General features: G+C 35.9%; 2 protein-coding genes across 3 annotated transcripts in view; one reads left to right on the forward strand and one right to left on the reverse strand.

Annotated features, from left to right (window-relative positions):
* LOC139938412 (splicing factor, suppressor of white-apricot homolog) overlaps window positions 1-13,214 on the forward strand; it is a 68,710-nt gene extending 55,496 nt beyond the window's left edge. The window contains exons 11-16 of the mRNA XM_071933917.1: window positions 277-450; window positions 1,448-1,727; window positions 2,599-2,730; window positions 3,092-3,223; window positions 5,041-5,131; window positions 6,086-13,214. Of these exons, the coding sequence (XP_071790018.1) occupies window positions 277-450; window positions 1,448-1,727; window positions 2,599-2,730; window positions 3,092-3,223; window positions 5,041-5,131; window positions 6,086-6,151 (875 nt within the window). The 3' untranslated portion in view covers window positions 6,152-13,214. The remainder of the gene's footprint in view (window positions 1-276; window positions 451-1,447; window positions 1,728-2,598; window positions 2,731-3,091; window positions 3,224-5,040; window positions 5,132-6,085) is intronic.
* A 4,000-nt stretch (window positions 13,215-17,214) lies between these two features.
* Window positions 17,215-22,161, reverse strand: LOC139938892 (uncharacterized). Of its 2 annotated transcripts, none has more exons than XM_071934541.1 (3): window positions 22,026-22,161; window positions 20,090-20,783; window positions 17,215-19,612 (listed from the first exon to the last, which is right to left on the reverse strand). In XM_071934541.1, the coding sequence occupies exons 2-3, from the start codon at window positions 20,640-20,642 to the stop codon at window positions 19,185-19,187; spliced, it is 981 nt and encodes a 326-aa protein (XP_071790642.1). In that variant the 5' UTR covers window positions 20,643-20,783; window positions 22,026-22,161; the 3' UTR covers window positions 17,215-19,184. The 2 variants fall into 2 exon arrangements, with proteins under 2 accessions (XP_071790642.1, XP_071790641.1); XM_071934540.1 differs by having other exon boundaries at window positions 22,020-22,151.
* Window positions 22,162-22,484: the final 323 nt, after the last annotated feature.

The raw sequence follows: 22,484 nt of genomic DNA on the forward strand, positions 1-22,484 counted from the left end.
TAGTACTTGAAGCTCCCTCCTACACCATGGGATTAACAACAAAGTGTTCATGGTACAAGTGGTAATTTTAAATAATTGAAGGATGTGTGGGTAATTAAGTTGTACATGGTTTGATATTGCACCAAGTACTAAAACTCGTTTTGCATTTTTAAAAAGAAAAACAGTTCAAAAAACACAGTTCTTTTTCTGTTATCATTGATGCATTTATACCTTATTCTGATAGTACTTGGTTTTGATTTCCCCAGTAATTTATTTATACATTTATTGCATTGATAGTTAAGATGCGCCTTGAGGATCGCTTAGCCCATGCAGCCAGAGAGAAAATGGCCTTTGCATCTAAAGATCGAATCCAACAAATGGAAAGACGTAAGAAAGCAGCTGTATTCTTGAGTATGATCAAAGATAGGCCTCAAGCTGGAGCTGCTGCTGAAATAGATATCATTGATACAGGTAGGGAAACAACTAGGTTGCCATGAGAAGAAACATTCAATAAGCAATGGTCTTATCGGTTATAGACCTTGGGCACCTGCCATTGATTTCACAAAACTCTTCTTAACTTAAGACTAATCTTATGACTAAGGACGAGTCCCAACCCTGCACTGTAGCATGCAGACCTAAAGATTTATCTTAAGTTAGGACGAGCGTCCTAACTAGAGATAAGACAAGTTCTAACTCTTCATGTAGCGCATCATGTAGGGGTGTTTAAACTGTTGATAATGACCAGCTGGAACTGTAAATAACTGTCTGGCTTCCGGGTGTCGGGCGCTCAAGCTAATGTACAATTTTATTCAGCGGAATGCAATTCATAGCTATTAGTAACAGCGCGTAATCTATTTCTAATCGCCTGTAGACACAACCCACATTTTTCATAAAGTTTTTGAAATAAAGTGTGTTCAAACCTTGAATTTCCGATTGTCAAAGTGTCTATAATTGTATTTTTTAAACATTTATGAATGGGAATAAAAGAGTAGTGACTCATTCTTAAATGGCCTATTAAAACTGGCAGGGTCGTGGCCGTACGATAAAGGCCCAAGCTGAAGTTTAAGAACATATCACTATCCTTTGATTCCCTTATTCCCAAACCACAGTGGATGATATTGAATGATTGGTAGGAGGATCAACTGTTTACTGTGTAGATGTATTCGCAGCATGATATCGTAATGCTGTCATTCTTGATCAAACGTTAAGTAAAGATACTATGTAGATCACCAAATGGCACAGTTCATGCATTTAACAGTTCTAAATTAGTGAAGGTTTAAAAAATACTACTGTGTATATTCCTGACCTAGAAATGAAGTTATGATTTAATACTTTCATATAAAACTTAGTGAAAAATGAATAATTGATACACAAACAAACAGTGGAGTGATCCTGAAAGATAAAATAAGTAAAAAACAACACAACAAGCAAACGTCTATATTCAATAAATGATTTATGTCTTCATCAGATGTTAACGACATTCCGACTGAATCAAACAGTCCACCTCCAGAGAAACAGCAGCGTATCCATAGCAACGAAAGGAAACGACATAAGAAGCACAAACATAAACACAGCAGTCGACACAGTCCTTCCCCTGAAAGAAAACACAAACGTCCCCCACGCTCCTACCAGGGTGGTAATCGTGTATCCAAAGAGACAGAACCCAAACAGAGGTCAAGGTCAATCTCTCCTGGTGGAAAGTCACGACCTGTCACCCCTCCAAGGTCATACCAAACAGGCCATAATAGGTAAGAGAAAACTTGAATCATACTGAACTTAACTGACCGTGTAGATTGATATGACCCCTCTAAGGTCATCCCAAACAGCCTATAGTAGGTAAGAGAAAACGTCAACCTGTGAGTGGTGGATGCAATGGTCTGAGATGGGTAGTGTCTGTTTTTTACTCAGGCATGTCAGTCTGGCAGGGCAGCCATTGCAGAAGGGTGGAGGGGGTGGGGAGGTGATGAGAGTATGGCTCTAACTGGGTAAAAATAGAAGACCCTAGGTTGAGGGTGGTGGTTGAATTACCACTTGTTGCTTGGTTTCTTGAGGAGACTGAGCAGCTAGATATCACTGATGATTAATCTGATGTCTTGAGGTTCAGTGTTGTCTTGGGATTTCTATTGTCTCCTTGACATGCTGGGGGTTCCAGGGCTCGGAGAAGACCCTATAGGTCGAGAGGGTGGGGGAACTATTACTTGTTGCTTGGATTCATGAGGTAGAATGAGCAGCTAGATATCACTGATGATTAATCTGATGTCTTGAGATTCAGTGTTACACGTGTATGTCTTAGGATTTCTATGGTCTCCTTGACAAGCTGGGGGTGCTAGTGTCGGAGAAGACCCTATAGGTCGAGGGGGGGAGGACTTTTGCCTGTTGCTTGGATTCTTGAGGTAGAATGAGTAGCTAGATATCACTGATGATTAATCTGATGTCTTGAGGTTCAGTATTATGTCTTTGGACTTCTCAAGGTCGGTCTCCTTGACTTGCTGGGGGTGCCAGTGCTCAATGCTAGTTGTATTTTGTTTGTGTCTTTTCACCGAGTGTTTACATGGAAATGAATAATAACCTGAGGTTTATGCAAATCCTGAATGAGATCATTTTTTCATTACTTCTTAGGTCACAAAAGCAACGACGGAGGTCTAAATCGAGATCCACTTCCCCAATCCGACCTCTACGAACCTCAGGGTCATCACCACGGAGATCAAGTTCTCTTGGTGCTACAGGTATACATGTACCAAGCAAATCAAGGTAGGCTTACGTCATTTCTTACACGTCATTAATTATATGAGAAAGAATCCTCCATGACCTTTAAATGGGAGTCTGAGGTCAATGTTTGTTTTTTGTGGTACTTATTTTCCAAAAGATAAAGTCTTTATGACAAGAGGAAAACTCTTCTGTTGACATCCTCAACTGCCTAATGACGTCACATTTAAAATAGATGGGTCCCCACAGTTTCCTGTAATTCATTCCTGAATGTCCATGATATTAAATCAATTTCAAGGAAAGTTACTTTTACCTTTGTAGTCAACTTATTCTACATGTGACACTGCAAATTGTAATTATTTTGAAACATTTGTACTAGGTTGTTTTGGACTGATTTTCTTTCCAGGTCCCAGTCTCCAGAGAATAACAACAAAGAAGAAATAGCAGGGACGTCAATAATGCCTCCCCTTGAAGAGGATCTTTCCCCGCCCCTTCCTCCTATTGCCATCCCTACAGAGAATCTCATCAAAGAAACAAGGTACAAATATATTGTATTTGCACACATTTATTTCATTGCTGCCCTATATTTAAACTTACACATTTTACAAAGTTTTATAAACAAATTCAAATTATGAGTAGTTGACAGTATTACTTAGTATCTTAGGATATGAAAGTTTACAATGATTTAGTTAGATATAAATTAGGACGCTTTTAAAGTAGGACAACAACTAGGTTAGGGTGAAGCAGAGGCTTTTGTGCCTTAACTATGGACAGACAAACAACATAAAATACTATACAGAAGAAAGAAAACACAAGACAGACTAGACAAACAGAATACACGACAGAGGATAATAAATGATGGTGAGTAAGTTAACAATATACTTCAAACCTACGAATAAGCATCAAGAAGTTGTTTTTTAATTTTCTTGTGAATGCAGGAAGAGTGATTGAAGATTTAATTGAGTAACTCAAATTATTCCAAAAAATAACGCCACGTTGAACAAGACTATTTTGGTATAATGTTGTTCTCTAGCAGGAAACGAACAGGTTTTTCTTGGCAGTGCTACGAGTCATAGCTTTATACATAAATTTACCAAAATTTAGTTGGTAAAGGTCAATAATTTGTAGTAATCTAAGATTACAAAATAATGGAGCCGTATGGTCACGGGCACCAGCATTAGAAATAATACGAACAGCTCGCTTTTGCAAGGTGAGAAGTCTACTGTTTTGTGTTAAGGAACCACCCCAAGTAAGAATGGAATAATTTAGATATGGAAGAACCAAAGAGTTATACAGGGTCAGCAAAATAAACCCAGAAACGAAGTTTCTTAGACGGTTAAATATACCAATATTTTTAGCTACCTTATTGGTAACGTCTCTTAAGTGATTCTTCCAGGATAAATTCTCATCAATTTCTACACCAAGAAACTTGGTATGTGTCACTTGTTTGAGCACTACACCATCCAAAACTAGGCGTACAGATTGAATATATCTACAATGAGCTTGACAGAATATAATATAATTGGATTTTAGGAAATTCAGACAAAGTTTGTTTGCTTTAAGCCATTTACTTATTTTTGCGGCTTCAATATTTAAAATGTTCACAGCTGCATCAACGCCTCTGTGGCTAAGAACTAAACTTGTGTCATCAGCAAAAAGACAAAATGATATAATATCCGATGTGTTACAGATGTCATTAATATAAAGAATGAATAGCAAAGGTCCTAAAACAGAGCCTTTGGGCACTCCACAGATGATATTTTGTTTTGTTGAAATTGTAGAATTATATGAAACAACTTGTGTTCTGTTAAATAAATAGCTTTTAAACCTCTCCAACACTATTCCGCGGACTTCATAATGTTCTAATTTATGTACTAAAATGTCATGGTTAACAGTGTCGAAGGCCTTAGACAGGTCTAGAAATATGCCAATAGAAAAGTTTTTGTCTTCAAAGCCATTAAGCAATTTATTTATTACAAAAGATGTCGCTAACTCCAGAGAACGCTTTTCTCTGAAACCAAATTGTGATTCAGAGAGGAGGTTATGCTTAGATATAAATATATATTTTGTTTAAATTTGTTTAATCTATTGTGATTGGAGATGCCTGAGTTATTATACCACCAATGAAGCAACGCAGCAAAAGCTGTTTTTATAACATCCCAATAAAAGCTGAAACTAAACAATTGACCACAGGTTCTTTGGCCTTCTAAATATTCTCTTGACATCTCAACTTTTGTGTTATGTTTGTTGAAATAGGGTTAAATGTAATATTGATTCATTGTTGCATAAATTTTTTTAAACTTAATGTCAAACTCACACTTTCAGATTTGTTAATTTCTTTCTTTTTGGTTGCAGTGACTCCATTTCCCCAACTGAACTTCTTAAAGAACCAACAGAGGAAAATGGATCTTCAGTGTCGGCTCCTAAAGAGGCTGGGCAAAAAGATGTAAGTAGATAATATAGTCTGTGTAGATGGGGGTAGTAAACTGATTTTAATGAGATGTGGTCCGGGTTGGTGTAGTGGTATCTTTCATCACCTTCCACCTCTAGGACCCTGGATTAAATCCCACTGGGGGCACTATGTGGACTTGGTTCTCAGTTACTACCCGACTGCGTGGGTTTTCATCCCACATCTAAAACTGAAACTTCCTTCATTGTCTTCTCTCTATGGGGTTCTTGGCTATTTCTTGGCAATTAAGTTTGCTTTTCTTTGAGTGTTTTGCTTAACAACCAGAATAAATTAAATTAAATGTTGAACCCAAAGTGATGTAGCCAGAAAATGTCTCCATGCACTACACACATGGCAGCCAGGAGTGCACACAACGCAGGGGTTAGCAAGTGTACACATATGTAGCTGCTACATCCCGTCCACATCCCAAACATTTTCCCCAATTGGGAACCTAATCTAAAATCAAGTATAACCAAGTGCCAGAGATACTTTTTTTAAAGACTGAACTAAAGCTTTGTTCTTTAAGTCTTTTAGGATGTTGGTTATTGTTTTCCCTTACCGAAGCTTGACATCCTTTTGACTTTACTCTTTGGATTGGAGTATGGGTTTTTTTGCTCCATAATTTGTCATGCTGTTAAAGGCTCCTCATACTTCGTAGCATTGTCGAGCCAAGCTTACATCCTCAGAAACATTCAGCAAACAATCCTATACAGGATGATGTATTGAAACTTTGAAGATTGTAAAGCAAAACAAAAAACCAAGAAAAAAATCGACCTAGCATGTAGATATATACACATGGTGTTACATAATATATAAGTAAAATTCCAAAAATAATGTATGCATTTTTTCATTAAAAAAAACCAAAACAAATGTTTGGTTACCTCATTGCATATTACCCAAATGGTACTGTTTTGTCTGTACTTCATGTTTATTGTGAATTTTTCCATACAGGATTTCCGGGCCAAAATCCGTGCAATGCTTGCTGCCACCAGACAGATGGATTTTGAACCAAGCTAGCAGTCACTGGGGTCAACTGATCAGGTCAATGTTAAGGTCAAAAGTTACAGAATAGGAAGATGAGCATAAAAGAAGAAAATGGTTACGATTCTCAGGGATTCTGCACTTCGGTTTTAAAAATGTGTGTGAATCTTTTACATTTTTTTTTTAATTAAAAATATTGTGACCCAATGTTACAAATGGAGAGCTTCGTGCCTGTAATGGGTTGGAGATATGAACCAAATGATTGCCTTCAATAAAACAAAGCATGGCACCCAAGGCTTTCCCAAAATGAGACTAGGTAAACCAACAGTTCTTTTCAGAACCACCCCAACTCATTAGATATAGTCATTACATGGTGTTACCACAAACCTTTCTATAAGGTATACCCTTGTTGGGTTTACTGGATCCCAACTGGGTAACCGTTATCACAGTTGGGTAACAGTAACCTAGTTGATTGTTCCACTATATACCAGTTGGATAATAGTAACTTAGTTGGGTAATACAGTATATCCCATTTGGGTAAAAGTAACCCAGTCGGTTGATACTGTATTATCCCCTTAATTTAGGTAACATTATATCCCAGTTGGGTATTACGGAACACTCCATTTGGGTAACATTATATCCCAGTTGGGTATTACGGATCACTCCATTTGGGTAACAGTCTATCCCATTTGGGTAACAGTAACCCAGTCGGTTGTCACTGTATTATCCCATTAATTTGGGTAACAATATATCCCAGTTGGGTATTACAGAACACTCCATTTGAGTAACATTATATCCCAGTTAGGTATTACAGAACACTCCATTTGGGTAACAGTATATCCCATTTGGGTAACAGTAACCCAGTCGGTTGTTACTGTATTATCCCATTAATTCGGGTAACATTATATCCCAGTTGGGTATTACGGAACACTCCATTTGGGTAACATTATATCCCAGTTGGGTATTACGGAACACTCCATTTGGGTAACAGTCTATCCCATTTGGATAACAGTAACCCAGTCGGTTGTTACTGTATTATCCCATTAATTTGGGTAACATTATATCCCAGTTGGGTATTACAGAACACTCCATTTGGGTAACATTATATCCCATTTGGGTAACAGTATCCCAGTCGGTTGTTACTGTATTATCCCATTAATTTGGGTAACATTATATCCCAGTTGGGTATTACGGAACACTCCATTTGGGTAACAGTATATCCCATTTAGATAACAGTAACCCAGTCGGTTGTTACTGTATTATCCCATTAATTTGGGTAACAATATATCCCAGTTGGGTATTACAGAACACTCCATTTGGGTAACAGTATATCCCAGCTGGGTATTACGGAACACTCCATTTGGGTAACATTATATCCCTGTTGGGTAACAGTAACCCAGTCGGTTGATACTGTATTATCCCATTAATTTGGGTCACAGTATATCCCAGCTGGGTATTACGGAACACTCCATTTGGGTAACATTATATCCCAGTTGGGTATTACGGAACACTCCATTTGGGTAACAGTCTATCCCATTTGGATAACAGTAACCCAGTCGGTTGATACTGTATTATCCCATTAATTTAGGTAACATTATATCCCAGTTGGGTATTACGGAACACTCCATTTGGGTAACATTATATCCCAGTTGGGTATTACGGATCACTCCATTTGGGTAACAGTATATTCCATTTGGATAACAGTAACCCAGTCGGTTGTTACTGTATTATCCCATTAATTTGGGTAACAATATATCCCAGTTGGGTATTACAGAACACTCCATTTGGGTAACATTATATCCCAGTTGGGTATTACGGAACACTCCATTTGGGTAACATTATATCCCATTTGGGTAACAGTAACCCAGTCGGTTGTTACTGTATTATCCCATTAATTTGGGTAACATTATATCCCAGTTGGGTATTACGGAACACTCCATTTGGGTAACATTATATCCCAGTTGGGTATTACGGAACACTCCATTTGGGTAACAGTATATCCCAATTGGTTAACAGTAACCCAGTCGGTTGTTACTGTATTATCCCATTAATTTGGGTAACATTATATCCCAGTTGGGTATTACGGAACACTCCATTTGGGTAACCGTAACCCAGTCGGTTGTTACTGTATTATCCCATTAATTTGGGTAACATTATATCCCAGTTGGGTATTACGGAACACTCCATTTGGGTAACATTATATCCCAGTTAGGTATAACGGAACACTCCATTTGGGTAACATTATATCCCAGCTGGGTATTACGGAACACTCCATTTGGGTAACATTATATCCCAGTTGGGTATTACGGAACACTCCATTTGGGTAACAGTTCATCTGATTTGGGTAACAGTATATCCTATTTGGGTTAGTGAGTGTAATATTGGGGCGTTTCCCCGCAGGCCTTCTGCTGTTTTTACAGAATAAAAGGGTGTCCCTTCTTTAGTGACTGCTGTCCTGAAATGAGGGACATTAAAGTGACTAAATTACACTTCATAAAGCTGGTCAAGTACAAACATTACTTACCATATAAAACATTGCTTAGCAGAAATGCAGTATTTCATACTGCAACTGATGCCTCATTGTAACCTTAGGGAGTACATCAAAGTATTTCATATTGCAACTGATGCCTCATTGTAACCTTAGGGAATACATCAAAATGCTCATCAGCATTTGAGCATTTTTTGTTAAACAGCTTCATAAAATTGGTCTTTGATTTCTTGAAGCTACTCTGCCCCACAAACTTGCTAAACATAGACAAATCATGCTTAGCAGAAATTGGGAGACCAGCTTAAATGTCATTGAATTAACTGGTTACTGTCCCTTCTAATTCATGCTTATCAGCTGAATTCTTAGGTTGATCATCTGCAGTTTTGTAAGCATTGCCAATTATAGACAACTACTGCTTAATGAGTTAAGTACTTAGTAGAAGACGCGGAGAACTTGCTCAGAACTTGGGCAGTAATGATTATAAAAGACTTTAGGAATTAGTTTATTGCATTGTACAGCAGTAATGTGCAACATTCCAATCTTGTCTTATGTGATAGTGTGATGAAATTAAAAACAACTTATTTCAGTGTTGATTTGTTCCCATTAATTGGGAACTGTAAAACGTTCTTTTTAGTTTTGTTTTTCGATGATTAGTACCTGCCACTTCTAACAACTTAATTTGGAAATGAGATTTCAAGTGAAAGTAAGAATTGGTTTTTAAGGCTTTATTTTCTCAAAGAAAATGATGCCAGTGATACTCAAGTTTATGGGTGGTACTCAACCAAATGAATTTGCTGCAAAAAAAAACCCAAAATCTATAAATTAAAATGTCTTTGCTTTTTTAAAAAGATTTATAAGTTCTAAAGAGGATGTTTCATTGTTCCTTGATCGCTTAAACTGTTTAATCATTGTTTTCTAAATTAGGTATGGAGGGTTGGCACATGACTGTACGGCTGGTTTTTGTCATGTGACTAAAGTAAAAAATATTCACTTAAAAAGTCTCAAAGAGACTCATTTGTCGAGTTTGATGGCCATTCTTGAGTCAAAGGCAGCTTAACTTAATTGTCTTTCAAGAAAGAGAAAAATGTTGGTTAACCAATGATACAAAGTGTGTTGTCTGCAGAGGTTTGATGTTTTCTGCATTAACTTCAAAGAGAACTTGGCCCTCTAAAAAAGCCATTTAATAGTAGCAACATATTTTAATAATTCACCAAGATTAAATTCAACCAAATTTAAACTTCATTATTAGAACTTCTTTCTATTCAAACGTATCTCCCCAGTTGGTAAATCAAAATGTAATTTTAATGTTTAACACTTTAGTAAGTGGCAGACTATGTAATAAATAAAATAAATATGCTACATATAATAGGTGATCAAATAACTTTGCTATTATTGAAACAATGGTGAGTACTAGGGCTAGACTAATGCTCAGCATTAATAAAGCTACTGCTACTGGTATTAGTACTGTCATTGAATCAAGATAAGGTACAGCATTGGTATTGTTGGCAGACATACTGCTACTGGCATGCTTTATAAGACTATGTGTAAATGAGCATATTGTTAGAACAAAAGTGATAAATTTGCATAAATTTGCATACCGCGCAGTTGGTTGCCTCCAAATTGCCTTGTGTGGTAAGGCCCGCATTTTCACAGAATAAAAGAAAGGGCAGTTCAGAACTCATACTAAGATGACAGAGAAAATGTTAATTGTTTTCCTATACATTCCATTTACTACTCTGAAAGAAGCTTGGAAATTGTATTCATTTTTTTAGATGAAGCATTTTTCTTTACAAGATTCAGCTTGAATAAGCATCACTAGTAGTCAATCTGAGCTAAACTGTATGTATCTCGTTCCAATCTTGTGGGTCTAAGAGAACTCTGCGGTTTTTAACAGAGTGATTGCTGGAAGTTCTCCACTGAACTCGTTTTCCAGGCATCTTTTTATACACACTGTCTAGCCTAAAGCCAATGCTGAACCCCAAACCCTAGTCTTCAAGGGGAAATAAACACTTTGAACATTTCTCTTCAAAAACATTCATGTCAACATTTTGTGATGATATTTACCCCCATTTGAAATGAGGTTATAAACTTTCTAACATTTTCAAAATTATTAAAACTAAATGTGAAACTTTCTAATTATTCTGAAGTTAATGGTTAAACCATGAATTTAAGCATGAACTCTAATAGTTGAAGTGATTTAACATAATGGCCAACAGATTGCTTGAGAATTTCAATGTAGAAAATCAAGTTATATGAAAGAGGGAACCAGGTTGAGACCTGGCAAAGACTGTCTGATCATACAATGTTGAAACATATAGTAAAGTGCATGAAATTAAAATGATAAATCTGGGCATAATGTAATGCCCGAGATGCGTGCCATTTAGGAGTAGGATCCCCTTGGGAAAATCCAACCCATGTATGGCACATACACCGAGAGCATTATGTGACTTAACCTCCACCTGTGATGTCATGCTGTTAATCAAGCGCTCCATTATTTCACAGAAATGGCGTGATATTGTGTAAAGGTAGCCATCGAGCCATTCAGTCAAAATAATGGAGGGATGGAACAATACCTTGACATCACAAGTGGAGGTTAAAATAAGTTGTTCTTAATTGTATTGTACCTTAAGAGGGTAATGGGTCTGAAAGTCCAATTTCAGAGACTCGCTAAAGCAGGAAAACAGTCAAATACAACTTAGTTACCATTCTAGTAACCAGATTCTGCTAAGTATTATTTTGTATTTTTTAATTTCAAAATGAGTGAGTTTTCTGACTGCGATGCTGAACATTTCATTGATGTAGTGTTCATGCACAGTTTGCAAGAAACTGACATCTTGTGGTTTTTCATGTTGTGGTTTTTCATCTTGTTTTCTAAAGGCAAGGCGGAAGATAAGCAAGAAACACAGTTTGTTGAAGCAATTTTATTTCTCACTTATTCCAATACTTTATCTTCTTAAGTTTATTAACAATCCTGACTTTTATTTGTCTGTCTGTGGCTAGAGCTTTTAGGATGGTTGGCATAGAATTGCTTAGTATTTGGGTTTTGTATTCTTTTCTGTTATTGTGTTCTTATTTTAAAGACTTTTTTGTGATCATTGGCTGGTGATCTTTTGGTTACCAATCAAGTTTAGAATTAATTTTCTGAGGAATAGCAAGATTTCTATGAAATGAGCCGCGAATTGCTTAAGAAGTGCGTTTGTGAAATCAAAAAGAAGAAGTGTATCTTCATTTATAGTAGGAAAACTCAGGTTTATATCAAATAAAAAAGTGTGTGAAAAAATGTCATATTTTGTCTAATTTTGTGTTATTTTTATAAAAGCAAGCGTGCGATTTTCTAAATGAAATGTTTGTTTATTCCTTAGAGAATTAAACTAAACATTAATTGGTATCATAGGATTACTTGCATAGAGCTGCTACCAATTTGCTTGCATACAAATATTACGCTTAGCAATTTCCACAGGTTGTAAGCCCAAAGTTAATGTGATCCAACAAAAAATTGGGATAGTTTTTGTTAATATTTTTGCTTGGATAGTGCATCTCGCTTAGCAATATTTCCTGCATTCAGGTCTTGCTTTCTGCAACATTTTACAGTGTGTAAGTATTTCATAAAAGTGAACTGTGTTGGCAGTAACTTTCATGTGTGTGGAACTTTTGGTACTTTGATTTGACCACAGGTACAAGAACCCTCAATATGACATTTTGATAAGATGCTAGTGTTGGTACCACAAGGGACGAAATGAAAAGTCGTTGTAGTTGTCAGAATGTATACTCTGGTTCGCACCTACATCATTTTATCAACCTCTTGAAACTGTTCATGGGTTATTCAGATAGCATAAAGTGTTTATACACAAAACACTGAGTATGCCTATGTGCTCTTATTTAAATACCTATTTTATACAACTTGGAGGATCAAATTGCTTCCTTTTAAAGAATTCTGAAATAATTAGTTAATGGCAGTCATGTAAAAACTATCGCCAGTGTTTTCTACTTGTAAGAGAAGGAAGTTACAACATAAATGAAATGTTTGTAATTTTTGGAAGTTAGTCACAACCTTACTGATGTTGTAAACGATGGCTCAATTTGCCAACAGAAGCTCGCATCTGAGTTAAAGTCAGATACTCATTAATAAACTAGTAAAAAATATTCACATTAAAAAAATAATGAAAAATGCTCACATTAGGTACTGTGAAGTTTTATGATACTTTGTGGTAAGGCAGGATATGGGTACGGAATTCTGCAAACAAAAAGGCCATTTTAAAAGACTATTATTGTATATTATCTTCTTCCCTTACTATGAAACATCTGGTTTGGTTTTATTGTTGTCTGGGGTTCTAATTCAAATGTTTTTACATACACATGTAACTAAAGACAGTCATGGGTTGTTTTGGCTTGTATACCTTCATTCTAAAGTCATTTTACTTATTGATGTATGGGGTTTTAATTCAGATGAATACATAGATATGAAGTAACAGGAAAACAGTCCGACTCCTGATGTGTAACAAAATTAGAAACACTATTGATTATTGCTAAGGAATATAGGGAGCATGACAAAGTAAAGATCTTTTTTCCTGTCATTCTGCCAATCATAGTTTAATGGAAAATGAAATAAATTCTCGCTTTGTTGTAAAACCTGTTGTCATTTTCTTTGGCGGGATTGTTTGTTCAAAGTTGTATGAGTTGAATATATTTTTTCATCTGTTGGTAGGGCACGATTCCATTACTGGATAGTATAAAAGGGAAGCGGCTGGTTTTTCTTTTGTGTTTCCAGCCTCTCGCAAACCAACAATCCTCTAACCTCGAACCCCCCTTGTCTCCTTCGTCATTGTTCACTCCTCGCTTTTTCTGTGTGCTTTCTTCCTTTTTCATTTCTTTCCACTTGGCTGCTTTTTACTGCAGTGTAGCTGTTTTTGTGTGTTTTGTTGGCATTATTTAGCCCCCAGAAAGACTTTGCTAGGGTAACAATGTCAGGTAATTCACTGTCTCTTGCATTTATGTGACCATAAGGTCGTTTTGGTAGGCAGTTTGCAAAGGGAATAAATTTTTATTAGTTCAATGATAAATGCATGAATGAACTTAATAGACTTATATGGGGGTCTATCGGATCATTCTTGATGGTTGTACATGGAATGATGAAACGACCCAGTTACGGCATGCGCACCTCGCAGAATAATAATGACCATCATTTTTATGTAACTGTTCATAGAGGAACTTTACTCACTGGTAGCTCAAAAATGTTTTATCAAAGTACCTTGTTGGCCAGAGTAGCAATTCAGTTTGGACACACTGTATCCATCACCACAACCCCTCCCTCTCGGCCCCCCTCCCCTCCCCCCGCCCGCCCATACACACACACACCAATTTGTTTTTGTATTTGATCACAAGTAAATCAAGGATACAACATTTGGTTCATGACATTTGACTGACCCACGGTTCTTATCTCTGAGATGATTCTTGTTCAAAGTATGCTATGCTGTTACCTGTGAAGTGAATACAGAATCAAAGGTTGATTTAATGCCACGTCGGTAAAAAGGTCCATTCAACCCTGGGATTTAATGCCACGTCGGTAAAAAGGTCCATTCAACCCTGGAATTTAATGCTGTGGTGGGAAAGACCACTTCACTTCTTGATGTACCAGATTCCACCTGCGAGTACGGATTCAAAGGTTAAGCCACGTCAGTATAAACTCATTTCAAAGGTTGGGTTTAGAGGAAAGTTTGTTACGAGGAAAGACTTGAGCATGGCTAGCCGAAAAGTTGAAAGCAACTAAGAACTTAGTTTTGTTAATAACGATCCTATAAGTTAAAGTAGTAGTCTCGGCAGATTTTCTACCTTCCGCTAAGGTAGTAGTTAAAAAGCAAAATAGTTCTTTTCAGAACTGAGAAGTCTCCCGAAAAATCCGAAAATCTACTCCATGGTAGTAGAATACAGCAAGACAGTTCTCTTAAGAACAAACTCAACCTGGCAAGTAGATACACACATGGTGTTACCACAAACCAAATATAATAGACAAATAATATCAATATCGTACATCACACATGGATCATTACACTGCACCAATAAGACTCAATTATTGAGATTTATTAAGAATCATTTTGTATTGCACAACAAAGCCATTGTTCAATATTAATCAAGCGATTTGTGCAGATGACTTAAACATACACAATTGTGTAAATAAAAAAAAAACTGCATATATAGGAATCCATATTTTGATATGGTACAGAGGCACAATAACAATTACATTCACCCAAATTAATAGTACAAGATATACAGATCAAAACAACTTAATTAAATAGAATATACTTTTTAAATGTCCCCAAAACAGAATATTATTATGAAATCAATCAGTAAATATTGAAAAGGTACATTCTTATTAGCAAACAAAAGAAACATACAAAGTTTTTAAAAAGGAATGAAACATCATTAGTATGCATCACACTACGAAGGACAGACTACCCGAGTACACAATGGCATTTATGCCTATTCTTGATAGCATATAGGAACCAGACTATTTTCACTTTTCAGTGACATAAATTTTATTACAATTTTCTGTTTTTATCCTGTTAGATTTAATATCCCCAGATATTTCTCAAATTGAGTGAGCAAAATCAACAGTTTAAGTCATGTATGGGCATAATATGGACATCATTCAATTGGATAAATAGTCAATGAAAGGTAAACATCCATTTTGAAATGTTTCTGTCCAGTGACTGGTCATACGTTATATTTCAGTTTTGGTTTGAAGCTGTATTTCATACTCTTGAAACAAGTTTGTTGAACTGATTCCATGCAGGACAGACTGTAATGTTCTCTTCTTTTGGTGTGCGCTATAACTCTGTAATTTGTCAGGATAACTTGAACCTGAAACATGTTTGCTTTAAGATTACAACTTTATAATTGTTGTCTGCTTATTAAAAATAAAACATCCACAAAGAACGTATAAAATAAAATAAACCTGTAAACCTTAAATTAAATGCTGGTTAAATGAATATTTGAAAGTGTTATGCAGCTCCAAAGTTCTACCTCCAAAGTTCTACCTCCTCCAACTTCAAGTTCTACCTCCAAAAGAAATTTGATCATTTGGGTGCAAATAAACTATGCAGTAAAATCTATTTAGAAGGAATGTTTCATACATTTATGACCACAACGGGTTACATTAAGAGCAAATTATTAGAAATTGTCTAAATCACCCAACCATAGTTAAAAAACAGTGACAAAAATAAAGTCAGGTAATTATTTTACATGAAGGCACACCAATTTGTTAACACACACACTTAATACCCTCTTCATAGTTATATTAAATAAAATTAATAAAGGAAAGTAGCTGGCAAACTCATCCATAACTTTTTGTATGGAAATTAATTGGACTCAATAAAATGGACTAAATGCAAATTATAAAGACTTCAACTCTTTGTCATAAATATAATAACAATACGACTCAGAAAGAGCATCAGTGGATATAAGAAATTTGGAAAAAACACTGAAGGTCTGAAGTGGTGATCTGTAAAAGAACAGAAATACTAAAAAATTAAGATTGTTTACAACAAACCTTTTTCAGCCCCAGGTTCTTTTGACATAAACTCTGTGCCCACATTCTTTGACCGTTCAAGCGTGATCTTGACCGTTCAAGCGTGATCGAAGCACACTTTCTCAGAAGCTTGTACTCAGAAGCTCAATTTTACAAGCTTTTTTATTGCCTTGAAGATTTCATTTCAAGTGAGAGTATGAAGGGTGAACATGGACAATAAAACTACAGCTTTTTATCAAGAAAGGCCTTTGTGCTTTAGTGTTTGTGTGTTAACTTGGGCAACTTAAGTCATCGGCATGGGCTCAAGCAGAGTACATGTATAGTGCACAGTCAACTATTGGCGCCATTGGGGCTGAAAAGGGCTACAGTCTTGATCTTCACAATAAACTAACTATGGCGAATTCATGCCATTTATCTTCAAGCAAACTTGAATCCTCAATTTTGATTGTTGTTTCATGGCAACGACGGTGTGATAAAACTCATATTGCACATTTCATACCACACCCTGTGTATTGCATTATTTTAAGGTGCATGTCAAGTTTGCTTAAAGATCAATTTTTGCCTTGTTGGACACAGGCCGTAGAGTGCTAAATTTTCCATATTCCACTAGAAATATGATTTCACTAAAATTATTAAAAAGTTGTTTAAACAGTGAAATGTTAGGTGTTAGGTAAACGCATTCTTTCACAAGAATGCGTTTACCTGTATAATTTGCCTCTGACTTGTGTTACATACATGTATAACTTCCATACACAAATACAAATCAATTTCCCTTTTGAGGTAGAAACATATTAGAACTTAAAAACAAGACATTAATGTGAAACACAGTTTTAAAATGGCACAATACAAAATATTAAAATGATATCCAATCATTGGCAAATTTCCGATCAACAAATATTTTAAATAGCTGGTCTCATTAAACAAATATCTTATATCTTTGATTGGGTAACAATCTTCTTTGAAATTTTTTTAAACAAATAAAACTCTTTCATTACATGTAATCAAGTACTGTTTGTCAAAAGTAAAGAATACTTTAGTCTTTGGGGATAAATCCAAGTGACCTCTTTCTAGAGTTTGTTTTTCCAAAAACAACTCTCAAAATAAACTTGTTGTCATAGGAAAACATTTACACAGCGTTACTTCACATCAATATTGCACACAGCGTAAAATCAGGAATTGTCAAATTGTGGTTGAATTGTGACACACTGCATAAAATCAGGAAATATTAATTGAATAAACTACACATTCTTTCTCTTACTTTTCCTTGACAGATTTTCAGCCAGACCGTTAGCCAATAACCTATGAACAATAAAGTTGACCCATGGTTGACCCACACTATGGTGCCTTCAGGGATTGTTTAATGAGCATATTATCTATTCAGCTATTGCAGGTTAAAGGTCAAGTAATCATGGCATCAAGTTGATCAAGGAAAGTTTGCTGAGGCAAAGAAACTTCCACGGGAAAAAACAATGGTAAACACATTATATGAAGCAGATTGCAACCCAAAATATCAAGTCAAAACTGTTTCCAATTACTCAACTCTGTGCTATGCTTTCACATTACAAATAATAACTGGTTTCTTCAAATGAAGATTATTCTTAGTTAATTACAGTAATTATTCTTTTAAAAGATTTTTGTTTTCATTTAATATTTCCAGCCTTGAGTTTAATTATGGGCACACAAATCATAATGCTGAATTGGTTTATAGCAAAGTATAAGTATCAGTCTAACTTAAACTACAGCCTCTTTCTTATTAGCAAGGTAAAAAGAAAGATGGATCTATAAAAGGTTCTCCATCCAATTTGCATAACTGAAACAAAGTAAAATGTAAAATTGTAGATCTTTCGAATATATCTTTAGTTATTACATTCAGCGGGGCGCATTTTTAAATACATATTGTTAAAGTTGTTCAATTTCTCTAATTACCCTAAACCACTACACACACATATTAATTGTATAATCTAGAATCCACTACTATAGGCTCTATTATTAGATACTACTAACTGACTGGAACATTCATTTACTTACAGATTGTACTTCGGAATTCCTAATACCATTGCATTGTTAGAACTTTTACAAATAGTTCAAGTTGTGCAATAACTAAACATTATCAAAGAGAACTTAAAAAAATGATAATGGTAAACAAAATGCTAATACTTCATAAATTAATAATTCATTCCACATTTGGGTCTGTCCACACTAATGGGACCATTTGATGTGACTTTTTTTTATAAATGGGTGACAAAAATAAACAAGAAGAGTTTTGTCAAGCTTGTTTCCCATGCACATTCCAAATCACTTCAAGGTTTTTGTTTGCAAAAAGCAAGACACATTTATCTGTATTTTAGCAATAACTGGGGATCATCTTCAAGATGATTATGTTTGTAACAGGGGAATGTTGGACAGACATTTCGTACATAAATGGTGAGAAAGGCATAATAATATAAACAGATTGCCAAAAATGTTGTCCCCTACAATGCTGTCCCTGCAAAGAATGTTTCCAGGCAAAACCAAGACATCTGCGTGGGTACTCAAGAAACTACAGGGAATTATCTTGAAGATATTAGGTTTGTAACATGGACAGATATTTGTCACAATATGTCTGTCCATGTTAAAAACAAACATTCATACCAGCTGAAAAACCTCAAGGTACTCTTGGTTTATACAGATAACCATAAAAATAGGGGCAATGGGTCTAACTTAATTAACCTTTGAGTAAATCAATTAATTAATTATTTGTGTCATCCATTTCTAGTCAATTCCAATACAAAATGTCTGTCCTCGTTACAAACAATGTGTCTTAAAGAAAACTGCGTAACTTCTTAAATAATAAGACATTTGTTATACTGTTTGGTAAGCACACTCACTATCAGCAGAGAATTGTACAAAACAAAATACAGGGGAAAATGTTGTATTTTGTGTACCCTCCCAGTCACAGTCCAAAATGTTATCTTTTGGAACCAAAAAGACCCATTAGTGTGGACAGACCCATTTACATTTTTAAACTGATAAAATGGGAATACAGTTTTCTTAGCAGCTTCATCAAGTGTTTTTATTTAGAAGTATGTATTAAGAGATCTTGAAACCCGATTATCCACAAACCATTTGACAGTGCCCGCTTCCTGATACATCATGGTCCCGATCATTACACCAACAATTCCCCCAAAACTAAGCAATGATAACTCATTCTGAAAGACAACTAACGATACAATCACATCAAGTACAATACTGATATTCCCTAAGACCTGGAGACCAATTGGGGAGGTATAGAATGTTACCATGAAGTTCATGATGTTGTATCCAACGGCACAGAAGCAACTTAGTAAGATGAAACCAAATAGACGAGCTTTGGCCCAGATGTTCAGTTCAAAGATGGCAGACGGTTCTAAGATGGCAGTAGCTATAAGAAGCATAATAAAGCTTGGAATGGACATGTGATAAAGAAGACGGATTGAATCTATCCTCTGCTCCTTCAATAAAACTCCTACAGGAATAAGATTTATAAGGAGAGGTTAATCTTTGTGACAATGTCTCAGTTAAAGAACAATAAGAAAGTTTCTTGTCATCTTAAACAAAAAATTCTCATCAATTTTATTCTGATTGTATTTTTTGTTAAAATCACAACCTTGTCCTAAGGTTTTCATATTGTAGTCTTTTATTTCTAGTCAATCAGTTGTTTGAATGTATTAGAGATTACTGTAGATGAAATCAAAGGTAGCTTGTCAATTTATCAACTTTGCTGGAGGGTTGAGATTTAAGAATTATTGATACAATACATATACCAGGAGAGCTTGCTTTTACAAACTAACTATTAATACTAAAGTTCTTTCATACAACAACATATTCATAGTTTCTCCGTGATCGTCAACCTTCCTAACCAAGAGATCACAATATGTTAATGTTCGAACAATTCAAGTTTATTCACATGTTTGGGTGTAACAAAAGCTTAATAACACAATACCTTGCAAAAGACTTTTGAGAGCTCTTAATATTGTAGCCGCTACTGCTGCAACAAATCCAAAGATGCTAAAGTTGACTTCTCCTGTTATACAAAACATGCTGCCACAACACAATGGAACCATAGACATAAGGACGTATGAGTCTACTGGACGTTGGAAACACAACCGCGATAATCCAACAGTCACTAAAGGAGTCAAAGCAAACACCATCTTCAAGAATGAGATGTAGAGATGCTGAAGGGCGATATTTCCAAAAGCAATGGCAAGGGTAAATACGACACTTAGGATAAAGATCTTTAGAGTTGATTTGGGAGGCATACGTAGTCGATCATTACCTTCACCAAATGCTGCTCCCAGTGGGGTATAACGGATAGCAACAGAGCCAAAAATACATGAAGAGAGCATATGTAGAGTGGTCAGGAATAGTGGGTAGCTGAAATGCTCCTCACTAAACACCCACTTGTTGATATTACTGAGTCCAATGCTCATAAAAAGCCAGCCAGTTATTGCAAGGTAAGTCATCGTTTGAATGTGAAGATTACAAAACCAAAACATTCAGAGGGTTTTGTTTTCTCAGTAATCTGCTTTTCCTTTGCTGAGGGAAGTTGTTGACTTTCAAATGTTCAATTCAGCAGCCAAGTAGACACGGACCAGAGAAGTAGTATTGCTGGTTTCCGAAGCACTGGACGACTGATCCTGTTTCAAGTACAAAAAAAGTACAGAAATAAATGACTAATTGTTTTGCATTCATTTTATAAATTTGTACAAAGTTTCCTACACAGTTTATTGAGCAATCGCACAATAGATTAAATTTTTGTAGTTTAATTACACTGATGTGCATTTAAAGGCAGTGGACACTATTGGTAATTACTCTAAATTATTATTAGCATAAAACCTTTCTTGATTACAAGTAATGGGGAGAGGTTGATAGTATAAAACATTGTGAGAAACGGCTCCCTCTGAAGTGACGTTGTTTTCGAGAAAGAAGTAATTTTCCATGAATTTGATTTTGAGACCTCAGATTTAGAATTTGATGTCTCGAAATCAAGCATCTGAAAGCATACAACTTCTTGTGACCATGGTGCGACAAGAATGTTTTTTCTTTCATTACTCGCAACTTCCACAACCGATTGAGCTCAAATTTTCACAGTTGTTATTTTATGCATATAATGTTGAGATACACCAGCTGTGATGAATAGTCTTTGACAATTACCAATAGTGTCCAGTGTCTTTAAAAGCTGTGTTAGGGATTATGACAAATTACAGCAAACAAGTCCCCCCCCCCCTTGAAGGCCTTATTTTGTTGCGATATTACATTATCGCAACTACCCTTATCAATATCATGCTTATATCACAAGCTCTATCTGCAACCCGACCCACCCTTAAAAAAAAAAACTAATATCATTCATATCATGATGAAGGTTTATTAAGAACAAGTTCAAAAATAAACTAGAATTGGAAACAAGGCAATACACTATACTTTAGTCTAAACTACACTAGCTACAGGAGTCAGTGAGTCACAAGCCCAACCAACATTATTAAATATTACTTATTTAGTAATTATTAAAAACAAAAACAATGTTTTTTTTTATAAATGTTATTTCATCATTGATTTAGATCAAATTATTTTGGTTGAAATGTGATACAAGATCGACCTAACGCGCGATCCCCAGCCCTGTGGGTGTGATGTCTGAGATGGGTGTGTTACTGTTAGTGTTAGGATGCCCGACGATGCCGGGAGAATGTAAACACAGCTAACTCATGACTGTTCCTGCCCTGACCCTGCAGTGCAGCAGTCAGTCAGTACAGCCATGGAGGTTGCTACCTACAGCTAGCAAGCCTCCCATCTTAATTGCAGCTGTCAATTTTAGCCATGACACTCCTCAAACTAGCACTTTTTTATAAAAAATTACACAAGAAATCATACATTACCGGTACCAAGAAACTGCCCTTTTCATGTGGTCTGTGCTGCCAATGGCTAGTTGCCAATGTGTGTATATGGATGGCCTGGTGACGTGATGTATCTGTTTAGAATTGACCTTCAGTCACTGAGTCAGCTTGTGTTCACTCTCTCGCCACCGTTTTGTGCGGATCTTTGAGACCCTCCCCCCTCTCATCATAATGGCATAATCTGAAACATGTTTGAATTGAGTCAATGACCGTCACCCACCGGTAAAAGTTCACACTGTTCATACCGTTAGATTAGAGCCAAACATGACTTGGATGTCTCCCTCCTGAAGGTATTAATTTAATAAAAATCTTAGTTTTATACCAAAAATTGGGAGAAAAAGCACTTCGGAGCTGTTTGTTGCATCCAAACCACGGCAGAGATTGACTCATGTGTACGGTTTTTGACAGGAACTTCAGACGCAATATCGCTACCGTTGTTGTTATCTA

This window comes from Asterias amurensis, chromosome 6 (assembly GCF_032118995.1).
Source record: "Asterias amurensis chromosome 6, ASM3211899v1".
Taxonomy (NCBI): Eukaryota; Metazoa; Echinodermata; class Asteroidea; order Forcipulatida; family Asteriidae; genus Asterias; species Asterias amurensis.

Bases quoted from the DNA above. Each gene is read 5' to 3' on its own strand.
- LOC139938892 (XM_071934541.1), bottom strand. From the start codon at position 20,642: ATGTTTTGGTTTTGTAATCTTCACATTCAAACGATGACTTACCTTGCA. The intron at 19,613-20,089 runs GTATTGTGTTAT...TTATTCCTGTAG, and splicing joins TCTCAAAAGTCTTTTGCAAG to GAGTTTTATTGAAGGAGCAG.